Raw genomic sequence first — 22,412 nt, forward strand, 5'->3', positions numbered from 1 at the left:
GAGGTCGAGGCACGAGCTGAGCGCGGAGATTGGAGATGAGTTAGGTTGCACACCAACTCGCCGGTACGTGGCCCAAAGAGAGGGCGGGAATTGGGAGAAGCAGAAGCGGGTTAGGTTGCAGCCCGGCGCCTGTGCGCATGCGTAGTGGTGAACGCGAGTCCGGATGAGGGAAAAGTAACGGCGGTTGGGCAGAGGGGCTTCCGATGTGGTAACGGTTCGGGGGAAGGGCCGCTTCATGGGCCTGAGGCTTCGGCCCGCGCCCTCTCTGGTGCTCCTCTGGCTGCTCCTGCCGCTTTGCGTCCCTCTGAGGGAGGCTGCGGCCTCTTCGGATGGAGCCGAGCAGCCCGGACGCGGCTTCGGTGGCGTGGCAGCCGCCGCTCTCCCGCTGGTCGCAGACGTGACCGTGGAGGACGATGAGGCCAGCGGCGTGGCCCAGGCCCCCTCGCCCTTGGAGGGGGAGGACGAGGAGGAAGGGTCTGCAGCCCGGGGCGGAGGCAGCAGGTGAGGCGGATTCCTGGGTGGCTGGCCCACTTGGAGTGCAGCTGCACTGTCGAGTTAATGCGATTTAGTACCACTTTAACCCAGTGCTATGGAAATAGTCATTTACTAACTCTTCAGCGGGGACATGAGAGAAGCCTCCCACAAGGATGATAAAAAACATCAATTCATCCGGGCGTCCTCTGGGCAACGTCCTTGCAGACGGCCAATTCTCTCACACCAGAAGCGACTTGCAGTTTCTCAAGTCGCTCCTGACACGACCAAAAAAAAAGGCGTTCTCTGCCTTTTGCAGGCAGGTGTAGGCAGTAAATAAAGGAGGAGGGGCGGGCTGCTACGGATTTGTGGGAATTGTGGGAATCTGTAATTTTAAAATAGATTTTTTTTTTTTTTTTTTTAGAAAATGGCTTTCATAACCATTTGGAGATCATAACCTTTTGAAAAGCATGGTCTTTTTAAATTATTTTTATTAACTTTTTATGAAATAACATGGAAAGGGGGAATATTTGAAAGAAGATAGAAAAGTGGGAATAATAGGTTAACGCGAAAAGCATGATCTTTGAAGAGCCAAAAACTGGTTTGAGTAGAATCCTCTCAAGTGGTACACAACCAGATGTAATTGTGGAAGGCAAATTGTAATTGTGGAAGGCAAAGTGAAAGAAGAAAGTGCAAAAGCTGGGTTGCAGCTAAACATTAAAAAACCAAGATTATGTCAACAAGACTGATTGATAACTGGGTAATAGGGGGAGGAAACGTGGAGGCCGTGACAGACTTTGTATTTCTAGGTGCAAAGAGTACTGCAGACACAGACTGCAGCCAGGAAATCAGGAGACGCTTACTTCTCAATAAAATAGTGAAGAGTAGAGTCGTCACACTGGCAACAAAGATCTGCGTAGTTAAAGAAATGGTATTCGCCATAGTCACCTATGGATGTGAGCGCTGGACCTTAGGGAAGGCTGAGCGAAGGAAGATAGATGCTTCTGAATGTGGTGTTGGAGGAAAATTCTGAGAGTGCCTTGGACCGCGAGAAGATCCAACCAGTCCATCCTCCAGGAAATAAAGCCCGACTGCTCATTAGAGGGAAGGATAGTAGAGGCAAAGATGAAGTACTTTGGCCACATCATGAGGAGACAGGAAAGCCTAGAGAAGACAATTGTGCTGGGGGAAATGGAAGGAAAAAGGAAGAGGGGGCTGATCAAGGGCAAGATGGCTGGATGGGGATCCTTCAAGTGACTGGCTTGACCTTGAAGGAGCTGGGGGTGGTGATGGCGGACAGGGAACTCTGGCGAGGGCTGGTCTATAAGGTCACAAAGAGTTGGAAGTAACTGAACGAATAAACAACAACAAAGTCAAATTGGCTTTTAATTGTTAGACTGTTGTCTCTAATCTGTTAGGAAACAGAATTTGACAATACAAAAAACAGCAGTGCTTCAGAAGAGTTTTTCAGTTGTCCTCAAATACACCTACTCTTCCATAAAACAACCTGTTTGTAGACCTTTAGAACATGGCCATATAGCTCGAAAAATACCTACAACAACCCAGTGATTCCGGCCATGAAAGCCTTCGACAATATATTGAAGTAGACTTTGGTAAAAATAACATTTGGTTTATTTATTATTTATTTATTTACTTCACTTGTATACCGCAGTTTCTCAGCCCAACAGGCGACTCAACGCGGTTTACAACAAGGATAAAAATCAGACAAAGATATACAATTTAAAACCCAATAGCATGGTATACAATATTAATACAACAATAAACAACACAATACATCTCATAACTAGAGTCGTGATCCAGTTCATCGTCCGTTTTTCCATTCCTGTATCATAACATTCATTGCACTGTTGGTCCGAATGCCCGCTCAAACATCCAAGTTTTTAATCTTCTTCGAAACACCATTAGTGAGGGGGCTGATCTAACCTCCATGGGAAGGGCGTTCCACAGCCGGGGGAACTTTACTCACAACTTCATGTGTTCAGCATACACAGGTACACAATTTACCAGCCCAGTTACAGATATGTTTGAGATAATCTGTGTGCAGGTGGTACAGGGCATATTTCTTACAATCAATAGCAGGCAAGTGTTGGTGTGAGCTGTCTCAAATAATAGAGCCTGAACTCTGTGCTCATCTCAGAGCTGATCATGTGGTCTGCAGCCCCTCCCACAACTTCTCAGGACAACACAGAGCAAAGGAAAGAAAGCTGCATATGAGAACATACATATAATAAGCAACAGGATTATATACAAACAAATTACTTGAAGAAAGTTGTAATTTTCAATACAGGCTGCTATGGATTTGTGGAAATCTGTAATTTTTCAATATATTTTATTTAATTTTTATACTCATGAAACATTTTGATCCATTACGATCTGGTTTCAGATCAGGCTACAGGACACAGATGGCATTGGTGATCTTCGTGGATGATCTACAAAGAGAGCTAGACAGGGGGAGTATATCCTATCCGTGTTGGTCCTCTCAGCAGTGTTCAATACCATCGACCATGGTATCCTCCTGGGTCATCACTCAGGTATAGAGCTTGAAGGCACTGTTTTACAGTGGCTCCAGTCCTTCCTGGAGCGTTGGACCCAGAAGGAAATGCTGGGGGACTTCCGCCTGATCGGTGGCCTGTGGGGTCCCTCAGAGCTCCATCTTGTCCCCATACATGAATCCGCTGGGAGAGATCGTCCAGAGTTTTGGAATTCATTGTCAAATATACATAGATTACACCAACTTTATTACTCCTTTTCGCCTAAAGCCAAGGATGCCGCCCTGGTCCTAAATCAGTTTCTGTCATCTGTAATGGATTGAATTAGGGCTAACAAGTTGAAACTAATCCAGACAAGACAGAAGTGCTTCTGGTCAGTCAGAAGGCCTATCAGGGTATAGGGTTACAGCCTCTGTTGGATGGGGTTACATTCCCCCTGTAGACTCAGGTTCGCAGCTTGGAGATAATCCTGGTCTCATTGCGGACCCTGGAACCTCAGGTGTCGGCAGTGGCAGGAGCACCGTCACACAATTAAAACTTGTGCACCAGCTGCACCTGTACTTTGAGATGCCAAAACTGGCCATGGCAAGTCACGCCTTAGTTACATCCCATCTGAACTACTGCAACACTCTCTACAGGGATCTGCCTTTGAAGACAGTTCGGAAACTTCAACTGGTTTCTAGATCGGCAGCCAGATTAGTAACTGGAGCTCCGTACAGGGAGAGAAGCACTTGCATGTTGCGGCAGTTCCACTGGCTACCAGTCTGCTTCAGGGCTAAATACAAAATGCTGGTTATTATCTTTAAAGCCCTAAATGCTTTGGGCCCAGACTATTTGGCGAACTGCATCTCCTCATACAAACCATCTTGGGCACTATGATCAGCGGGGAAGGTCCTGCTCTTGATCCCACCCCTGTCTCAAACGCGGCTGGTGGGAATGAGAGGGGGGTTTTCTCCGTGATTGCCCCCTGACTCCAGAAATCTCTTCCCAAAGAACTAAAAACAGATCCCTCCTTACTCATTTATGTTTCTTAGCATATAAAGAGGAGGAGGTTTAGAATATCATGTATAATTACCTCAGACTGAAACTGGCATTTCACTCTAGCTTAGCTGGCTGTATAAAATCTTAATAATTTTAACAGATTTTAGATTTGCTTAAATTTCTGTCGTGTTTTAATGTTAGATATGCAGTGGTTGATCGGTTATGTTATTACTTAATTTTTGTTTGTCTGTTATAATTTTAATTTTGTTATAGTTGTGACTCTACTTTAACTCCCTTGTTTTAATGTTATGGAATCCTTGGAGTTGTACTTTAGTGTGACACCAACACTTTTTGGCAGAGAAGGCTGAAGAGCCATAGTGGTGATCTCAAACTGCATTATTTCTACAATGCACCCTTCCTCTTCTCTCACACGTAATGAAGTATTTTTCTCCTTTTAACAGAATTATTGGTATATAAGATTCAAGTAGACTGGAAGATATAATAGTAAGAAATGTGGTCTGATTAGTTTTCTCTATTTCTGCTGTCCCACAAGGATGTGAAAGATGCACAACTTTCATTTTCTGTCTTTTGAGGAGCTTGCATGGTATGATTGCATCTTTTTTTTTCACTTGTGCAGGGCTGATCTACACTATAGATTGACTGCAGTTTGACTGAACTTTAACTGCCATGGCTCAATGCTATAGAATCCTGGGATTAGTAATTTGGTAAGGCACATTCTTTGCCCATAAAAAACTAAACGCATTGTAAAATTTCATAGCATTGGTGCTTTGCAGTTAAAGTGGAGTCACCTGCATTAATTGTTCATTGCAGGTGCTCCAAAGGCCCCTTCCACACTGACCCTATATCCCAGGATCTGATCTCAGATTATCTCTTATCCTAGGTTATCTGGCAGTGTCAACTCATATAATCAAGTTTAAAGTAAATAATTTGGGATCAGATCCAGGGATATAGGGTAGAAGGGCCCTAAGTCAGAAACTCACATGACAGTTTTTGTGATGTGAGAGGCTTATGTGCAAGACAAGAACTGGGGTCCCCCAATTATGACCCACAGTGGATTTGGCCCTCCAAGGTAGTTTACCCGTCCCCTGTTCTAAACTTTAGACTGCTGCCCTCACACCCTGGCACTACCAACCATGCTCTTCTTGCGCCTTAACTCTCCTTTCCTTTCTCTCCCCCTAAAACGGAGGGAATCTTTTCCACCTTCCTCTTTTTAGCTCTCCTTTTCTCTCTCTTTCCCCTCAAAAATGGAGGGATCATCTGCAGCCCATTTTTGCTCCCCCCAAAAGGGAGGAAGGAGGGGAGAAAGAAAGAGGAAAGGAAGAAAGGAGGATAGGTCAGAAATAGAGGGAAGGAACTGAGAAAGAAAGATAGGTAAGTAGGAAAAAAAGAGGGGAGGGATTCATAAAGCATTGCATAGTGGCTTGAACCTCCAACTGTAACTTTGAGCCCACTGGGTGATTTTAGCTGTCACACTCAACCTCAGATGAAGACAAAAGCAAGTCCCCTTTGAATAATTCTTGACAAGAAAACTCAGTGAGAGGGTTGCCTTAGGGCAGTGTTTCTCAACCTTCCTAATGCCGTGACCCCTTAATACAGTTCCTCATATGGTGGTGACCCCCAACCATAACATCACTTTCGTTGCTACTTCATAACTGTAATTTTGCTACTGTTATGAATCGTAATGTAAATATCTGATATCCAGGATGTATCTTCATTCACTGGACCAAATTTGGCACAAATACCCGATATGCCCAAATTTGAATATTGGTGGGTTCGGGGGGGGGGGGGTGCATTTTATCATTTGGGAGTTGTAATTGCTGGGATTTAAAGTTCACCTACAAGCAAAGAGGATTCTGAACTCCACCAAGGATGGAGTTGAACTGAACTTGGCACACAGAACTCCTATGACTAACAGAAAATACTGGGTTTGGTGGGTGTGCATTGACCTTGAATTTTGGAGTTATAGTTCACCTTCATCCAGAGAGCACCGTGTACTCAAATAATGATGGATCTGGACCAAACTTGACATGGATACTCAATATGCCCAAATATGAACACTGGTGGAGTTTGGGGAAATAGACCTTGGCATTTTGAAGCTGTAGTGACTGGGATTTATAGTTCACCTACAATCAAAGAGCATACTGAACCCCACCAATGACCGAATTGGGCCAAACTTCCCGCATAGAACCCCCATGACCAACAGAAAATACTGTGTCTTCTGATGGTCTTTGGCAACCCTTCTGACACCCTCTCACGACCCCCCCCCAGGGGTCCCGACCCCCAGGTTGAGAAACACTGCCTTAGGGTCACACTAAGTCTGAAACTACTTGAAAGCACACAACAAGAACAAACTATTCCGTTATCCCATCAGTCTGAGGCCCTCTGTGTAAGAGGTTGGAGGATCCCTAGCTTATCGTGTTTAATCCAGATACCTGTATAGATATGTTTAAGTGAAAGTGTGTTGTAATCTACGAAATCTAAAACACAGTGGTTCATTGGTTCTTCGGATATAGCTAAATCTGAATGCAACCCAGTGTGTTGACCTTTTGGTGAGGGCTTTTTGGACAACATCTCCCAGAATGTCTCGGTCAACATGCAAAAATCAGTTTTCCAAACACTACTTAAGATACAACATGAGAGAGGGAATATGTGCTCACTCTGAGTGCAGTTACGCTGTGGAATTAGTGCAGTTCAACACCACTTTAACTGCCATGGCTCAGTGCTGTGGAATCATGGTTGGTGATGCACCAGCACTGTTTGACAGGGAAGACTTGAAAACTTGTAAAACTAAAATTCTCAGGATTACATAACATAGAGCCATGATAGTTTTAAGATGAGTCAGACTGCATTAATTCTACAATATGGAATCACCTTTCCTCTTCTCGGACACATACGATGCTTTTGTGTTGAGACTTTTAAAATTCCACTCTTTTCAATTACATCATCTTCTTTTTTCACTAGTAGCTTTCAGGGATCCAGTTTGTGTTTTGCATAATTACGTGTTTAGTCATACTTTGCTCACGAAAGAAGCACTGAGCTACTTAATAGTTTGGTGATGGATCTGCTAGAAGTGATAGTGACAGGAAGTGAATGTTGATGTACAGTATAAACAAAGAAAATAGAAAGCTATTTATTTATTTACGACATTTATATGTCATCCTTCTTACTCCAAAGGGGATTCAGGCTGGCTTACAAGATAGTTTAGCCATGGCCATAATTAACCCACATGTAGTTTTAATTGTTATGCCATGTTATATTACCCTATTGTAATCTTTTAAAAATCATGATTTCTTGTTTTAAGTTGATTTTATTGTATGCCGCCTTGAGATCTTTGGTTACAGAGGTGGGATATAAGCATTTAAAGAAGTAACAATGCTCACTGAGTAGTTCATCTGTGTTCTGAACCTTCAAGAAACAGTATAATTGTTTAATTATGGTTGTGTTCTTAGTAATTGTAGCTTTCATGTGTCTCCTGTAGTGGTGGCAATGTAAAGATATTGCAAATATAAGACAGGATAGGATCTTAAAGGAGACATATGCTGAGATTATAAGCATGAAATGGCTATGTATGAGCTCATGCTGATACACACAGGCAGTCTGAGTATTCTGCTTACTATGAATACTATTCATTTAATTGCCTCTTAGGCCCTAGTCAATGTAAACATTATAGATCAGTGCTTGTGATTTCATCAACATTATTTGGCTTTTAAAATTTTATATAGTTATATTAAGTTGCTTTTGAGAAATGATAGTATTTCAGAAAATGCTAACAAAAAGCTTACTTCAGAGGGGAGTAAATTCCAGGGATGGGAATTAGTATTGGCCCTTTGCAGGTGTTTGGAGATTCTGCTTTGGTATTTTTTTATAACCTGCATTTTTAAAGAAACAGCCCAAAAATGGGCAATTTTGCTACTTTTATCTGCTATCTAATTCCAAATGCCATTTTTCTGGCATCTGAGGAAGGAGAAGAGCAGTCAAGCAGCCAACATGCCTAGCCGCCAGTAGCTGATGAGAGGCCTTTCTTCTGGTTTCCAGTAGCCATTGCTTTGGTCTGTGAGAAATATGAAGAGCAGCCAGCATCTGATGAACTGAAATCAACTTCCCCATTGCTCCCCCCTCTTTCATTGTGTGGCTTATGTTATTTAGATTGTAAAGCTCTGTGTAACCACTCTGGGAGGGTTTTGGCTGAAGGGAGAGAATGATAAATATTTTAAAATATTAAGTAATTAATAAATAATCTTCCTGACCTTGATGAGGTGGCAGTGTTTTCAACTGGAATTGGAGCGGCACTTCAGGGTGCTCTTAAATTCATCTATGTTACAGAAAACATTTTTAAAAAAATCTGTGTATTCCCTGGGCAACATCCTTGCAGACAGCCAATTCTCTCACACCAGAAGCGAACTGGAGTTTCTTAAGTCACTCCTCACTCTCTCTCTCTCACACAAACCTGGAGACCCTAGTAGCTTCAGTAACAGTGAGGGGCAAATTCCAGCTTGTCTGCCACCATTCTTGGACTGATATAGTCGAGGCGCAACAAATCACATCTTAGTAGCCTCAAGATAGAAATGTTCCAATACATTTTATGTAGAACTGTCTTTGCCTTGGTTGAGAAACTTAGTGCAGATTGTGGCAACTGAACTGCTTGTTTGGCCCTTTTGCTTACACATACATAACATCTGGACTCAAAGTAGTGTTCTGCTTAGCGATTAGTCAAAGAGTAAAAGAGATTAGTTGATTTGATGGACCAAATCAACTAATTGTTTCCTTCTGTATAGACCAGGGGTCCTCAAACATTTTAAACAGAGGGCCAGGTCACAGTCCCTCAAACCGTTGGAGGGCCGGATTATAATTTGAAAAAAAAAAGAATAAATTCCTATGCACACTGCACATATCCTATTTGTAGTGCAAAAACACTTAAAAACAACACAATATTTAAAATGAAGAACAATTTTAACAAATATAAACTTATTACTATTTCTATGGGAAGTTTGGACCTGCTTTTGCCTGATGAGATAGGATTGTTGTTGTTGTTGTTGTTGTGTGCTTTCAAGTCGTTTCAGACTTAGGATGACCCTGAGCTGGGTAAATGTCCTTGGAGGGCTTTATCCGGCCCCGGGCCATAGTTTGAGGACCCCTGGTATAGACTATCCCAATTTTTATGCTGCAAGAGAAAGACCCCATTTTCCATAACACGCCTTTGTAAGATCCATTTGGTTGCCATGTTGAGATAGGCCTTTTCAGTTATGGAACCCACCAAGTGAAATTTTCTCCAAATTGGAATCATGGTGGTCTGCTCTACAGTTTAAAAAGTTATTTCTAATGTATAGGTAGAATCTCTTTCCTTGTAATTTGAATTTGTTTCTGAAGCAACAAAAAAGGTAGTGTCATCTTTAACAAATCATCCCTACAAATACCTAAAGAAAGCAATCATATCACATCTTTGGGGGGGGGGGGGTATCTTCACTGTAGAATTAATTCTCTTTGACACCACTTTAACTGCCATCGTTTATGCTTTAGAATCTTGGAAAGTACCAACAATGTTTGGCAGAAAAGGCACTGAACCATGTCTGTTAAAGTGGTATCAGACTACATTAATTCTACTGTGTAGATGCAGCCTCAGTCTTCTTTTCTACAAGTTGTTCTTGCTAAAGCTTGGTTTACAGATCTTTGATAATCTTGGTCATTCTTCACTTTCCAGTTCGTCAACATCCTTGTTGAATGTTGTGTCCAGGACTGGACACGGTGTTCTAGGTGAGGTTTGACCAAAGCAGAATAGAATGACATTCCTACTTTCCTTGATCAGGACATAATATGGTTTTTAATGCACCCTAGTATTACATTGGCTTTTTTCTTGCCTGCTTTGAATACATAATCTTGAGCAGGATATGGCTGTAGTTGTTATGACTTTAATGATTCAAGTTTGACACTAAAAGTTTTTTTTTCTGGGAATTGTTTCCTAAAGAACAAATATTTGAAAGGCTCAAGAAGATTGCAAATACTTTGCAGTGTGGGAATAGAATTTCAAAGCATCATCCAAAATAAGAGATCTCATCTAAAGCTAGGTATGTCAACCAAGATCTAATATCTCTTTGTAAGTTGGACAGTCATTTGGCCCACTTATTTGAAGAGCTTGGAATACCATGTAACCCAAAGGGATGTTTTCTGGTGCTTTATCTGCAGTATTGTTGGAATAATATTTTTTAAAATAAAAATGTTTTTTTATCAAGTGACAGTGTGTCTTAACAATGAAAAATGTGTAGCGGCAGAGATACTAATACAGCAAAAATTGTATAGAATAGTAAGGAAAACATATTTTGTGAAATGTTTTGGTGGGCAGACTCAGAAATTGAACATTGATATGTGTTCTCACCTCTGAACATTTTTTATTCCTCTTCTAGATCCTTAATAATTATAAGTACTTTGGATGGACGGATTGCTGCTCTAGATCCAGAAAATGGTGGCAGAAAACAGTGGGACCTAGATGTGGGATCTGGTTCTCTTGTCTCATCTAGTCTCAGTAAACCAGAGGTAAGTTTACTGCTTCCAGCCACTTTCTTGTAGAGTTTATAGGTGTATTTTTTTATTTAAAAGATATTCTTAAGTGTTTTTGCTTGGGAGTTGGCTTCATTGAGCTGTTATGTTTACTTTGAAATAAGGAAACATGTAGAAAATGTATAGAACATTTGTTTAACTCTTTATCTTGCTGAATTGCAAGCTTTGCTCTTAATTAGAAATGTAAAATTATAATAGTTTTTTTTTTCAGTCAATGTTTTCAGACAAAAAGAGAATTGAACTTTACTCTCTATCTTCCAATTCCTTTTTTAAACTTCTGGGTATCATAATTGTAATAATTGAATAAGTACTTTGCTAGGCTGAATCAGCTTCTGCATGTTCATACTTCTGAAGTTTGAGTGAATTTGCATGAATAGTAAAGTCTCTAGGCCTCATAGAACATGACATAAACATTGTTCTGAGAAGGTTGCTTTCACAGAAGATGTGTCCTGAAGAAATTAGGCTTCTTCACCTATCAGTGTTTTTAGCCAGTAAAAGAAGGAATGGCAGTGGCTTCTACTTAGGAAAATAGACAGGCAAAGTGTAGAGTTGCCCACCTATTGTCTGTAGATGAAACTTCTTTCCTTGACTTTAAACCATTGTTTTTATGTTTTGTCTTTCTTTGGTATGGAAGTGTTATAGACCCCATGAAAAGTAAATTCATGATTTCAGTGCGGGTGTAATTAGGTGTTATTTATCCCAAAACAAAAAGTAATAATGATAGAGGTTCATCATCACTCTGACTTAGCTCTCATTCATATGATTTTTTTCTGAAAACTTAAACATACATTGCCTAGGCAGGTGCTGTCTTTTGTTTTTATGTGCCTACTAGCCATCCCCTGCCACGCATTGCTGTGGCCCAGTCTGTGTATATGAGTTTTGTGTTTGTGTATATATGTGTGTATATGTGTGTGTCTATATTTGTGTGTTTGTGTATATATGTGATTTTGCGCATGCATTGTAATATATATATATGTGTGTGTGTGTGTGTGTGTTTTGGCTTTTTAATTCTCTTCTGCTGTGTTTTTCAGTGTTTTTATGAGTGATGGTCACTTGCTGGCCTGATACGTGCATTGTGGCCAAATTTGGTGTCAATTTGTCCAGTGGTTTTTGAGTTATGTTAATCCCACAAATGAACATTACATTTTTATTTATATAAATCAGGGTCCTCAAACTATGGCCCGAGGGCCAGATATGGCCCTCCAAGGTCATTTACCCGGCCCTCGCTCAGGGTCAACCTAAGAATGAAACGACTTGAAACCACAGAACAACAACAACAACAACAACAATCTTATCTCATCAGCCAAAAGTAGGCCCACACTGCCCATTGAAATACTAATAAGTTTATATTTGTTAAAATTGTTCTTCACTTTAATTATTGTATTGTTTTTAAGTGCTATTTGCACAAATAATGTATGTGCAGTGTGCATAGGAATTAATTCATGTTTTTATCAAATTATAATCTGGCCCTCCAACAGTTTGAAGGACTGTTACCTGGCCCTCTGTTTATAAAGTTTGAGGATCCCTGATATAGATTGTCAGACACAGGGTTCCTACTGCTTGTTGTTGCTTAATTTCCAAATCTACCAATAACAGTATTTATTTATCGTGTCATCCGCAACCAGAACATTGTATTACATTTCTAACAGAACAAAACAAACAAACAGATTAAAAAAACAAAAATAACCAATAACAAAAATAACCAATAACAGTGACCACTAGTGAATGTCCACTCTAGTTCTTGTGGCTGCCTAATGGTTGAACTTTATTACTTTTTTCTTCATTGTAAGTCTGCAGAATAGTCTTTTAGGACCATAATTCTACTTAAATTTCTAGCAAACAGTTCAGAGACCATGGGTTCCTTGAACTGTTATTTTTTTTTAATCTGTCTTTTTTTTTTTGCTCCTTGTTAGGGAATGATTTCAGCCCTTACAGAAAGTGCAAATGTTCAGAAATTGTCTGGATCAGGGGTCCACAAACTTTTTAAACAGAGGGCCAGGTAACAGTCCCTCAAACTGTTGGAGGGCCGGATTATAATTTGAAAAAAAAACCATGAATGAATTCCTATGCATGTTGCACATATCTTATTTGTAGTGTAAAAAACACTTTAAAACAATCCAATAATTAAAATGAGGAACAATGTTAACAAATATAATTTTATTAGTATTTCAGTGGGAAGTGTGGGCCTGCTTTTGGCTGATGAGATAGGATTGTTGTTGTTGTGTGCTTTCATGTCGTTTCAGACTTAGGTTGACCCTGAGCAAGGGCCGGGTAAATGACCTTAGGGGGCCGCATCCGACCCCCAGGCCTTAGTTTGAGGACCCCTGGTCTAGATCATGGGTCCTCAAACTACGGCCCAGGGGCCGAATATGGCCCTCCAAGGTCATTTACCTGACCCTCGCTCAGGGTCAACCTAAGTGAAACAACTTGAAATTTGCACACAACAACAACAATCCTATCTCATCAGCCACAAGCAGGCCCACACTTCCCACTGAAATATTAATAAGTTTATTTTTGTTAAAATTGTTCTTCATTTTAATTATTGGATTGTTTTAAAGTGTTTTTTTGCACTACAAATAAGATATGTGCAGTGTGCATAGGAATTGATTCATTTTTTTTTTCCAAATTATAATCCGGCCCTCCAACAGCTTGAAGAACATGTCCTGGCCCTCTGTTTAAAATGTTTGAGGACCTCTGGTCTAGATGGACAAGATAATTTTTAAAAAACCGTAAACTCTAATGAATGTAAAACAAATTTTATCACATAAATGAGTTTTTAATCTACATACGTAAAGTTGTAGCCTAATTGGTTTTTAGGGGCTTTCTTCTTCTACATTTGCTCCAATGTACTAAAGCAGGGGTCCTCAAACTAAGGCCCGGAGGCTGGACATGGCCCTCCAAGGTCATTTACCCGGCCCTCACTCAGAGTCAATCTAAATCTAAAATGTCTTGAAGGCACACAACAACAGCAACAATCCTATCTCATCAGCCAAAAGCAGGCCCACACTTCCCATTGAAATACTAATAAGTTTATATTTGTTAAAGTTGTTCTTCATTTAAATTATTATATGTTTTAAAGTGGTTTTGCACTACAAATAAGATATGTGCAGTGTGCATAAGAATTCATTCATGTTGTTTTCACATTATAATCCGGCCCTCCAACAGTTTGAGGGACTGTGACCTGGCCCTCTGTTTAAAAAGTTTGAGGACCCCTGTACTAAAGCTGCCCCTTATTTCAGGCCCATTCCATCTGCCATCAGGCTCATGCTGCTTGGGTAGTTTTCCTTCTCAGTCTTTCCACAGTTCTTCTCTTTGTTTTTGCTTTTTTAAAAATAAAATAAAATAAATGGTGATAGTAGAAACTTTCCTCTCCACAGTTTCTTTCTCAACCTCAATTAATGTAAAATATGTTTTCACATACTGTTTTTAACAAATGCTATCAAATACTGCTTCTTAAAATTGTGCTACTTAACAATTATGTGTGGTACAAATGACATCCTTCAAAAATGTTATAATTTATATTTGTCCTGAAACAGGAGCGTTGAGCTGATGTTTTAAGATCTGATGTGCAGGCTTAGATACTGTGCATTAGGAACATTTGTTGTCCAAACATTAATTTGACTGCTTAACTTAGATATTAGAAGGGGGTACAGAATATAGGTTATCACAAGGTACATATATATGCCACATGAGGTATGAATGTAAAAATATTTTTGATCAGTGAAGTTGAAAAAAATACCTTTTTACTTTGTTGATATGGCATATGTAAGTGTCTCGTGGTAACCTATTTTCTGTTATTAAGGTAACACGTGACTTCCTAGATGACTCATTCTTGCATTAGGAGGTGAGGTAATGCTTTAGTGGAAAGGGAAAGGGGAGGGGTGATGTCATTTCTTTATCTAACTTGCATGCTTCTGCTTATTTTTATTGCCTCCTGTGAAATCCCCTTCTATTTCCTCACAAAAGACACTGTTTAATCCTTCCCCTAATCCCAGTGGAAGCACATGTCCCCAATCTTTGAGAAGCCTGTTGTGATCTCATTGTTTTATACATTCTTTCTCCTTTAGATGTGGAAATAAAAATGGACAAGTCAAGTGAATTTTCCTAGGTTTTATTGATCAAGAAAAGTCTTATTTTTAACTTCATTTTGGATTGGCTTCATTGCCACTGATGTTTTCTGACCATGAGCATTCCTTAGCCAGAATTTTGAAACCCAAAATACTCCAAAATCCAAACTTGTCCATATAATGTAATTACACCTTCTTTTGTAATTATTCAGACTTTGTTTCATGCACAAAATTATTAAATATATATATTTGAAATCTCCCCTCAAGTTATGTGCATAAAAATAATATGCAACATAATGAATTTTATGCCTAGAGTAGGGTTTCATCTCTTAAGCTATCTCATTATGTTTGTACATGGAAATGCACATATTCCAAAGTAGGAAATCTGACACATTTCTGTTCCTAAGCATTTTGGATACAGGGTGCCCAACCTGTAGTGTAATCATTCCATTTTACTATATAGGCTTTTAGTAAAATTGCTCTAATGTTTTTTATAGTTATTTAGGACAGGGATACCCCCATTCTAAAAATACTTAAAGCAGTGTAATTATTGTCGAAGGCTTTCATGGCCGGAATCACTGGGTTGTTGTAGGTTTTTTTGGGGGCTATATGGCCATGTTCTAGAGGCATTCTCTCCTGACGTTTCGCCTGCATCTATGGCAAGCATCCTCTACATGGCCATATAGCCCGAAAAAACATACAACAACCCAGTGTAATAATTTTTCATGAAAAAACTTGGTTTTGTAATATTCTAAGAAATGGCTGCTTGCATTGTTAAACAGTTTGGGTTTTGTTTTTAAACCTTGTCACTTTGTGCGCTTTCTCTTGCAAAATGTAATTTTACATCCACTTGATAAAAGGATACTGAGCAGTAATTTCTGGTCAGGGTTGTGGACCTATTACTTGCATGTCATGCCTGACCGTTTGCCACTAATATGTCCCCCAGCAAGTCTTGGGCATGAGGTATAGTGCAGATTACACTATGTAACAAATTTTTCTGTTCCTGGTTTGAAAGTGTTGCTTCCTGTTTAATTGTGTGGTATTTACTTTGATAGTAGTCGTTCTACTCCAGAAGCTTTGTTTTTGTGACTGCCACAATTAATTTTGAATTGGCTGAGACTCTGTGAGATATTCATTGCAATAGTATAGCAAAATGTGCTGCAGGATGTCCTGCAAAAACAAAAGTTTTACAGTTTAATAAGCTTTTCCTCGTGTTTTTATGATAGAACTAATTAAGAAATGACATTTATAACCTAGGAACAAAAATCATGTTACATGGTGTTGTGAATGTAATGTCCTTGTTAAAGGATTGTGCATTGGCAACCTAATGTGGAATATGTAGAATTTGAGGAATGAGTCTATTTAAAAATGTGGTGAAGTGGCTTTATCTTTTCATGGCTTCATCTGTAGAAGTGGAGCCCCCAGTGGTGCAGTGGGTTAAACCCTTGTGCTGGTAGGACTGAAGACCAACAGGTCGCAGGTTCGAATCTGGGGAGAGCGTGGATGAGCTCCCTCTGTCAGCTCCAGCTTCTCATGTGAGGACATGAGAGAAGCTTCCCACAAGTATGGTAGAACACCAAAAACATCCTGGCGTCCCCTGGGTGACGTCCTTGCAGACAGCCAATTCTCTCACAATAGTTTCTCAAGTCGTACCTGACACGAAAAAAAAAATCTGTAGAAGTTGAGTTTTTCTTTGTTGTCTTTGTGACTCTCAAAAATGGATTGCTTGCACAGTGTAACATTCCAAAAATTATAAACACAGTGATTGGTTGTTTAATCTCACCCAATCCAGAACACCCAATCGCACATAATCTGTCCTCTATTCCATTGCATCCATTACACAATCTCCTTCATTATGAACATTCTCTTTTTGGATTTGAACAATCTTCTGTTTTAGTGATCTTTTTGTTTTAGTGATCTTTTTTGTTCAGCTTCTGAATCATTGAACCATCCTTAGCTTCAACCCTGTTAAAACCTTCCATTGACTATCTGTCAATCAGTAAGCCCTGACTTGAGATCTTCAGTCATCCAAGAAATATGCTTTATACCAAGAGAAGATTTCCCCATACTTATGGATGTTTTCACTGCATTTTCTGCTTAGGAAAGAAGCACAACATAGAAACAAGTAATCATTGTCAAGTTTTTACACCCAATGCCATTAATTTAATACACTTTATAATAATAAATAATAAAATACAGTAATAACAATAATCTTTATTTATATCCCATCCCCTCTCCAACAGGACTCAGGGTGGTTTACAGAAAGTGCAAATAAAGTAGCCAACCATGTCACCAAAGAGAGGCTACCTTATACAGCCTCTATAGGTATCTGCTTGAGAACAATGTCATTGTTAAAAATTTTAATTTTAAAGCCTCCCACAAAACTGAAGTCATATTTGGCTTCATTATTGACATCACTGAGAGGTCAATTTCCAGAATCAAAGACAGTTAATTCCTTTCCAGTATTGATCCAGACTTTCCGTCTCTTGATGGTTATTGTTCCAGTTTCTCCCCTGAGGCATAAGCAGATGGAGCTATCCACTTCAATGGGATAACTTCCTTTTCTAAAAAGAAGCAGGTCACATACAAGGGCAAGGGCAAGCATCTTAGTCCTGCAATCAGGGCAAATAGTAGCATTTCACAGATTTAACAGAGGTTCTATAATTGTAGTTGTTTATTATAGTTGAAAATATTTCCAAACGGAAAGACTCATAAACAGGCATCAGTGATAAAATATTATGATTAGGATTGCATATAATTCTGATTTGCCCACTTCAGGAACCTGGGGAAGTTGTCTCCATCTGTTTTGGCCATTTGGCTTTTACAACAATAATTATTGAAAGAACTGATTTGGATAATCTTTGACATAAAACGCCTGAAATATTATGGTGACTAAATGGTTAACTAGGGCAGAGTTTTCACTTTCCTTGCTTTATAGCAGTTCTTTGGTTCCTCAGTATTAAGATATTGGAATTGTGCATCATATATGCATTCATTTTGGAAAGGAATTTGTCTCAAAGCACTGTTAATCGTCTTGAGTATTATATTCTTTTATTTAGAATTACATGGCAATGTTCTGAACCAAGGATAAATATGAATAAAAGTTGTTTCCGATTTCTGACTCTAAAAGTGGCATTGCCACCGCATGAACAGGTGGTTTCCATCCATATTGGAACAAAAATGGACTGAAAGCACAATGTCCATATAATTTGAGAGCATTTGTAGTATATTGTCGAAGGCTTTCATGGCCGGAACCACTGGGTTGTTGTAGGTTTTTTCGGGCTATATGGCCATGTTCTAGAACATGACCATATAGCCCAAAAAAAACCTACAACCCATTTGTAATACATCACTAAAGTTAAGACATCTCTGACATCTGTTTTTCAATTTTGATCTTTCATTTACTATGTAAACTCTCTAAATCAGTATGAAGATACAGCAAGTCAAAATGCTTTTCACGTTTCATCATGAGAAATCCATGCTTATATAAATTCCATTCTTTTGTTGGTCATACAGTAGTTAGGACAAGCAGCTGGATTTAGGCCTTATATCTCTTTTTGATATTATATCCTTCCTCCACCCACCTCATTTAAATGGTACTGTATTTTTATTAATGTTCTTTAGGTATTTGGGAATAAAATGATAATTCCTTCTTTGGATGGAGACCTTTTCCAGTGGGATCGTGATAGAGGAAGCATGGAAGCTGTTCCTTTCACCATTGAATCTCTTCTTGAATCATCCTATAGATTTGGTGATGATGTTGTTCTGGTTGGAGGGAAATCTTTAACAACTTATGGACTGAGTTCACGTTCGGGAAAGGTAAAAAGCTAACAAAGAACTGTAGATGCTTATTACCAGACATGTTACAAATATCTAGCTTCTGGCTTCTACATATATTGCTGAGATGAGTTGTATTTATGATTGTATGTTGTGCCTTTCAACATACAGAAATGCATACAACTTAGAAGTTTTTTTTTTTCATTATTGCTTCTGCCTAATAGTGTGTATTATTCAAACCTATGGATCTGTGTGATGCCACAGTCTCTAGAGCTGTTTAGAGATTGGGGGTTGGGCCCAAATCAGTTCGAATGAAGAAGATTTGTAGTATTTGGTGGGCCATTTATATAATCTGAGAAAAACAGACAAGGGGGGAGGGAGCAGAGAAGACCGGCAAAACCGATTAAGTGAGCAGGATTTTATCCAGTTCTTGGACAGGAAGCGGTTACATGTGCAATATACCTGAGGCTCGGATCTGCCCATCTTGTTTTTTTCTCCCTCTCCCAGCAGTAGCAGCGTCCCTCTATTTTTTTTTAAAGTTTCCTAGGCTCCCCCTCCAGAGAGGACCCTGCCGGGAACTCGCTTTCCCAGAAGCACTTGCATAGGGCAGGCATTGAAAAGTTCATCTCGGAGCATGATGGGAGTTGAAGTTTCTCTATTTCTCAGCCAATAAAAAGCCTGGTTGTATTCATGCTCTGTTTGGCTGAAAATGGACACAACCGGCAACTACAATTCCCAGAACCTCTTGCGGTTTGTCTTATTTTTAAAAATGTTATGGTTAAAACTCAAAATAATTCTAAAAAATCAGTAGATTGGCGAATTGTTTTGAAACTTGACAGGCCTGCAGTTGGAAATGGAGTCTAAAACTAAGGTATGTTTCATGCAGATAGGCCTTAAAATGACTGAGGATTGAGTCCTTAAAATTTCCCATTGTAGCCAATGGTCCGAATCATTGCCACATGAAAATGGCAACACCCCTCCCCTTTCAAATAACTTCCTGATAAACAGAATGAGGGGTCGGCCAACAGTGGGCCCCAAAACGGGGTGCCTTTTGGCTGAATTGGACACCTCTAATGTTTTGGTGTGTATCAGGGTTTTCTCTTGCTGAATTTTTTGTGTTAGAGGGGAATATTATTAGTTAAATGTGTGTTGTAGATCATATATCATTTGGGCCCCATCTACAGTAATCATTTAATGCAGTTCAAAGCTAGCTTCAAACTGCGGCAGCCAGACAACAAATGCCCAACAAAAGTGCATGAAAGAATGTCCTTAATGTTCATATGTACAAATAATAATAATATATGTATAATAATATATATGAAGCTAAGGTATGTTTTCGTGGGGTTTTGTATTATGTGACTGGTGGAGTCTCCATAGAGCTGTCAGGGTACAAATATAGAAATGGGAGAACCGTTTAGAAGTAAACTTTCCTTCTCATTGTAGGTGAAGTACATTTGCTCAGCCATGGGCTGTCATCGCTGGGATGAGGATGAGATAGAACAGGAAGATATTCTTCTTCTTCATCGGACCCAGAAAACAGTTCGTGCTGTTGGGCCTCGCAACGGCAATGAAAAGTAAGACACTGGCAATTCTAAGGGATATTTGGATGTGGTGTTTAAAGAATCAGGGTATTATAATTCAGAATAAATCTCGCCGCTGGACACCAATATAAAGGATCAGAGGTACTAACCCTACAACTGGATACCACTATGATGGAATTTGCTTCTTGGCACAGAGTGTTTTGATATATGTTGAGGTAACGTGTATACTCTGGTAGAGTTGCTGCCACCACCCAAAATGATTTGGGAATATTAAATAATAGTTCCCTGAGGTAAACTCTTTCCTGCCCACCAGCTCTCCCTTTGGCTCCCTGAAATGACTGTGACGTAAAGATGTTAAAAACCACTGGAATTATTCTCACAGAATGAATCACTACTGAGGCTTATTCAAAAGTTGATCTAGGGAAAATGTTTATTGATATAATATAAACAAACAATCAACAATCTTCATTAATGAGGCACACAAGCTTGAATGGTTACTTAAACAGGTTTCTTAACTTAAAAATGAACAAGACTCCTCACTCTACCTGACACAGTAGCAGTGAGTTCCCCCAGACAAACCTAACCAGGTTGTCCCCAGAGCACTTGGCTACACTCTAAACAGAGTTCTCTAAAAGCTAAACTACTCTGACGCCAGAGAGCAAACCACTTGTGTAAAAAAAATCCCACACAAGCACCCAGGCGTCTACTTTGACCCTCCTGGCCAAATAATACAGAATCGCCTGTCCCAAATGCCCTCTGTCAGAAAAATCTTAGCTCACAAAAAATCCATCTCTCTTCTCTGTTCCCAAAACTACCCTCTTCAAAGCCAAAAATCAATCTCCTCTCATTCTGTCAAGTTGACACTTTTTCCCTCTCAGGGCTAAACTCCTCCCATCTTCCCTAATCAATCCAGAGAGAGCACCAGCTCCTCCCCTCTTCTACTCTTACACTCCCAAGATGTCTGCCTCCCTCGCTTACACTCCCAAAATGGAGGCCTGATTACTGACATCTCAGGCTCCTACTTCGGTCTACAAGGTAAGAATCGTCACATGGTGCTCCTTCCCTGTTTGGATCTAGATGTTGCAGCATACTGTTACAAGATTTCCAAGCAACCAGGTGAATTCTGCAGACAAATTATGGGGGAGTTACTATTTGGTAACTCTGAATTGATTTCCACAAGATGGCGTGTAGAAACACGCAGTAGTCTGCAATTCCAAGTTTTTTGTTTTTCGGAAAAGATACTATTTGAATTGTCTACTGCAATAACGATTAGTCTGTATAAAAGTTATTTGTGAATTCAACATTTCTTGGATGTTTTAGTTCAGTTCAGATTAATAGACTTGCATTACTTCAGAAAGGTTACTATGTCTTTTGTTACACAAATTTAAAATAGGTTTGATTTGGAGGCACATTCTTGAATTTTTATTTCTTCATTTTTAACTTTTTAAAGGTGGAATTTTAGTGTTGGTCACTTTGAGCTGCGCTATGTTCCAGAGACTGAAACAAGAACGGGATTTATTGAAGGCCATATAAAACCAAATCTAAACAAAGATGATTCAAAAGTAATTTCGGACGTGGAAGAACAGCAGGAGGCTATAATGAAGGATACAGTGATTAAGGTCTCAGTAGCTGATTGGAAGGTTATGGCATTTAATAAGCAGGGAGGACATCTGGAATGGGAATATCAGGTACTGGAGATAGAAACCTATTAATGCTTTTGCTGTACTGTCCCAGTTTTCTTGCTCTTTTTCTATTATAAATCTTTGAGGTACCATTATTATGATTGGCTATTGTTCAGTAATATTTATCAGCCGTTTAAAGGAAGTAAAAAAAACTGCACACTAAAAATGTTACAGAGGAAATCATTGTATTGATCTTAAAACCCCGTGTTTACACCTGCAGTTTTGCAATCCAGTTGCTTCTGCCTGGCTTGTTAAAGATGGCAAGGTGATTCCAATTAGTCTCTTTGATGATACAAGCTATGCTGCTGGCAATGATGTCTTAGAAGATGATGAAGATCTTATGGAAGCTGCTAGAGGAGCTACGGAGTCCAGTGTCTATTTAGGTATGGTGTCTGTTTATATAATTCTTAATTACTTATTTATAGTCTATGTTTCTCCCAAAAAAGAAATAAAACAAATAATTGAAAACATTAAAAAGGAGTCAACTAAAAAGATTTCCTTTTCTCTCTCTCTCTCTATATATATGTATGTATGTATGTATGTATGTATAATTTTTATCATTTTTATTATCATTTTTTATTTTTCCTCCGCTTTCCTTCCCTCAACTTAACCTCCTCTTACACCTCATTTTCTCTTGCTGCTTCTTTTTCTTATCTTTCCTATTGGGTATTGTTCTCACACTTTCCATGTATACTATCTTCTTAACTAAAAAACCTAATTTATTTGTTTGTTTGTTTGTCATGTCAGGGCAACCAGTCAATTAGATTACAAAATCAAAAATCAAAAACATTTATTTCGGTCATTGACCAG

The 22,412-nt window shown here is 39.3% G+C and overlaps 1 protein-coding gene across 3 annotated transcripts in view; it reads left to right on the forward strand.

Moving 5' to 3' along the window:
• The window catches only part of EIF2AK3 (eukaryotic translation initiation factor 2 alpha kinase 3), a 50,435-nt gene continuing 28,023 nt past the window's right edge, over nucleotides 1–22,412 (forward strand). The window contains exons 1-6 of one of the 3 annotated variants that reach the window (XM_060781349.2): nucleotides 1–63; nucleotides 10,382–10,511; nucleotides 18,227–18,421; nucleotides 19,823–19,953; nucleotides 21,371–21,608; nucleotides 21,823–21,985. In XM_060781349.2, coding sequence (XP_060637332.2) covers nucleotides 18,242–18,421; nucleotides 19,823–19,953; nucleotides 21,371–21,608; nucleotides 21,823–21,985 — 712 coding nt within the window. In that variant the 5' untranslated portion in view covers nucleotides 1–63; nucleotides 10,382–10,511; nucleotides 18,227–18,241. Of the gene's footprint in view, nucleotides 64–97; nucleotides 502–10,381; nucleotides 10,512–18,226; nucleotides 18,422–19,822; nucleotides 19,954–21,370; nucleotides 21,609–21,822; nucleotides 21,986–22,412 lie in introns of those variants that run through there. The other 2 variants (XM_060781348.2, XM_060781347.2) reach the window with 2 other exon arrangements.

Source organism: Anolis sagrei, chromosome 6, assembly GCF_037176765.1.
Source record: "Anolis sagrei isolate rAnoSag1 chromosome 6, rAnoSag1.mat, whole genome shotgun sequence".
In the NCBI taxonomy this organism is placed as follows: Eukaryota; Metazoa; Chordata; class Lepidosauria; order Squamata; family Dactyloidae; genus Anolis; species Anolis sagrei.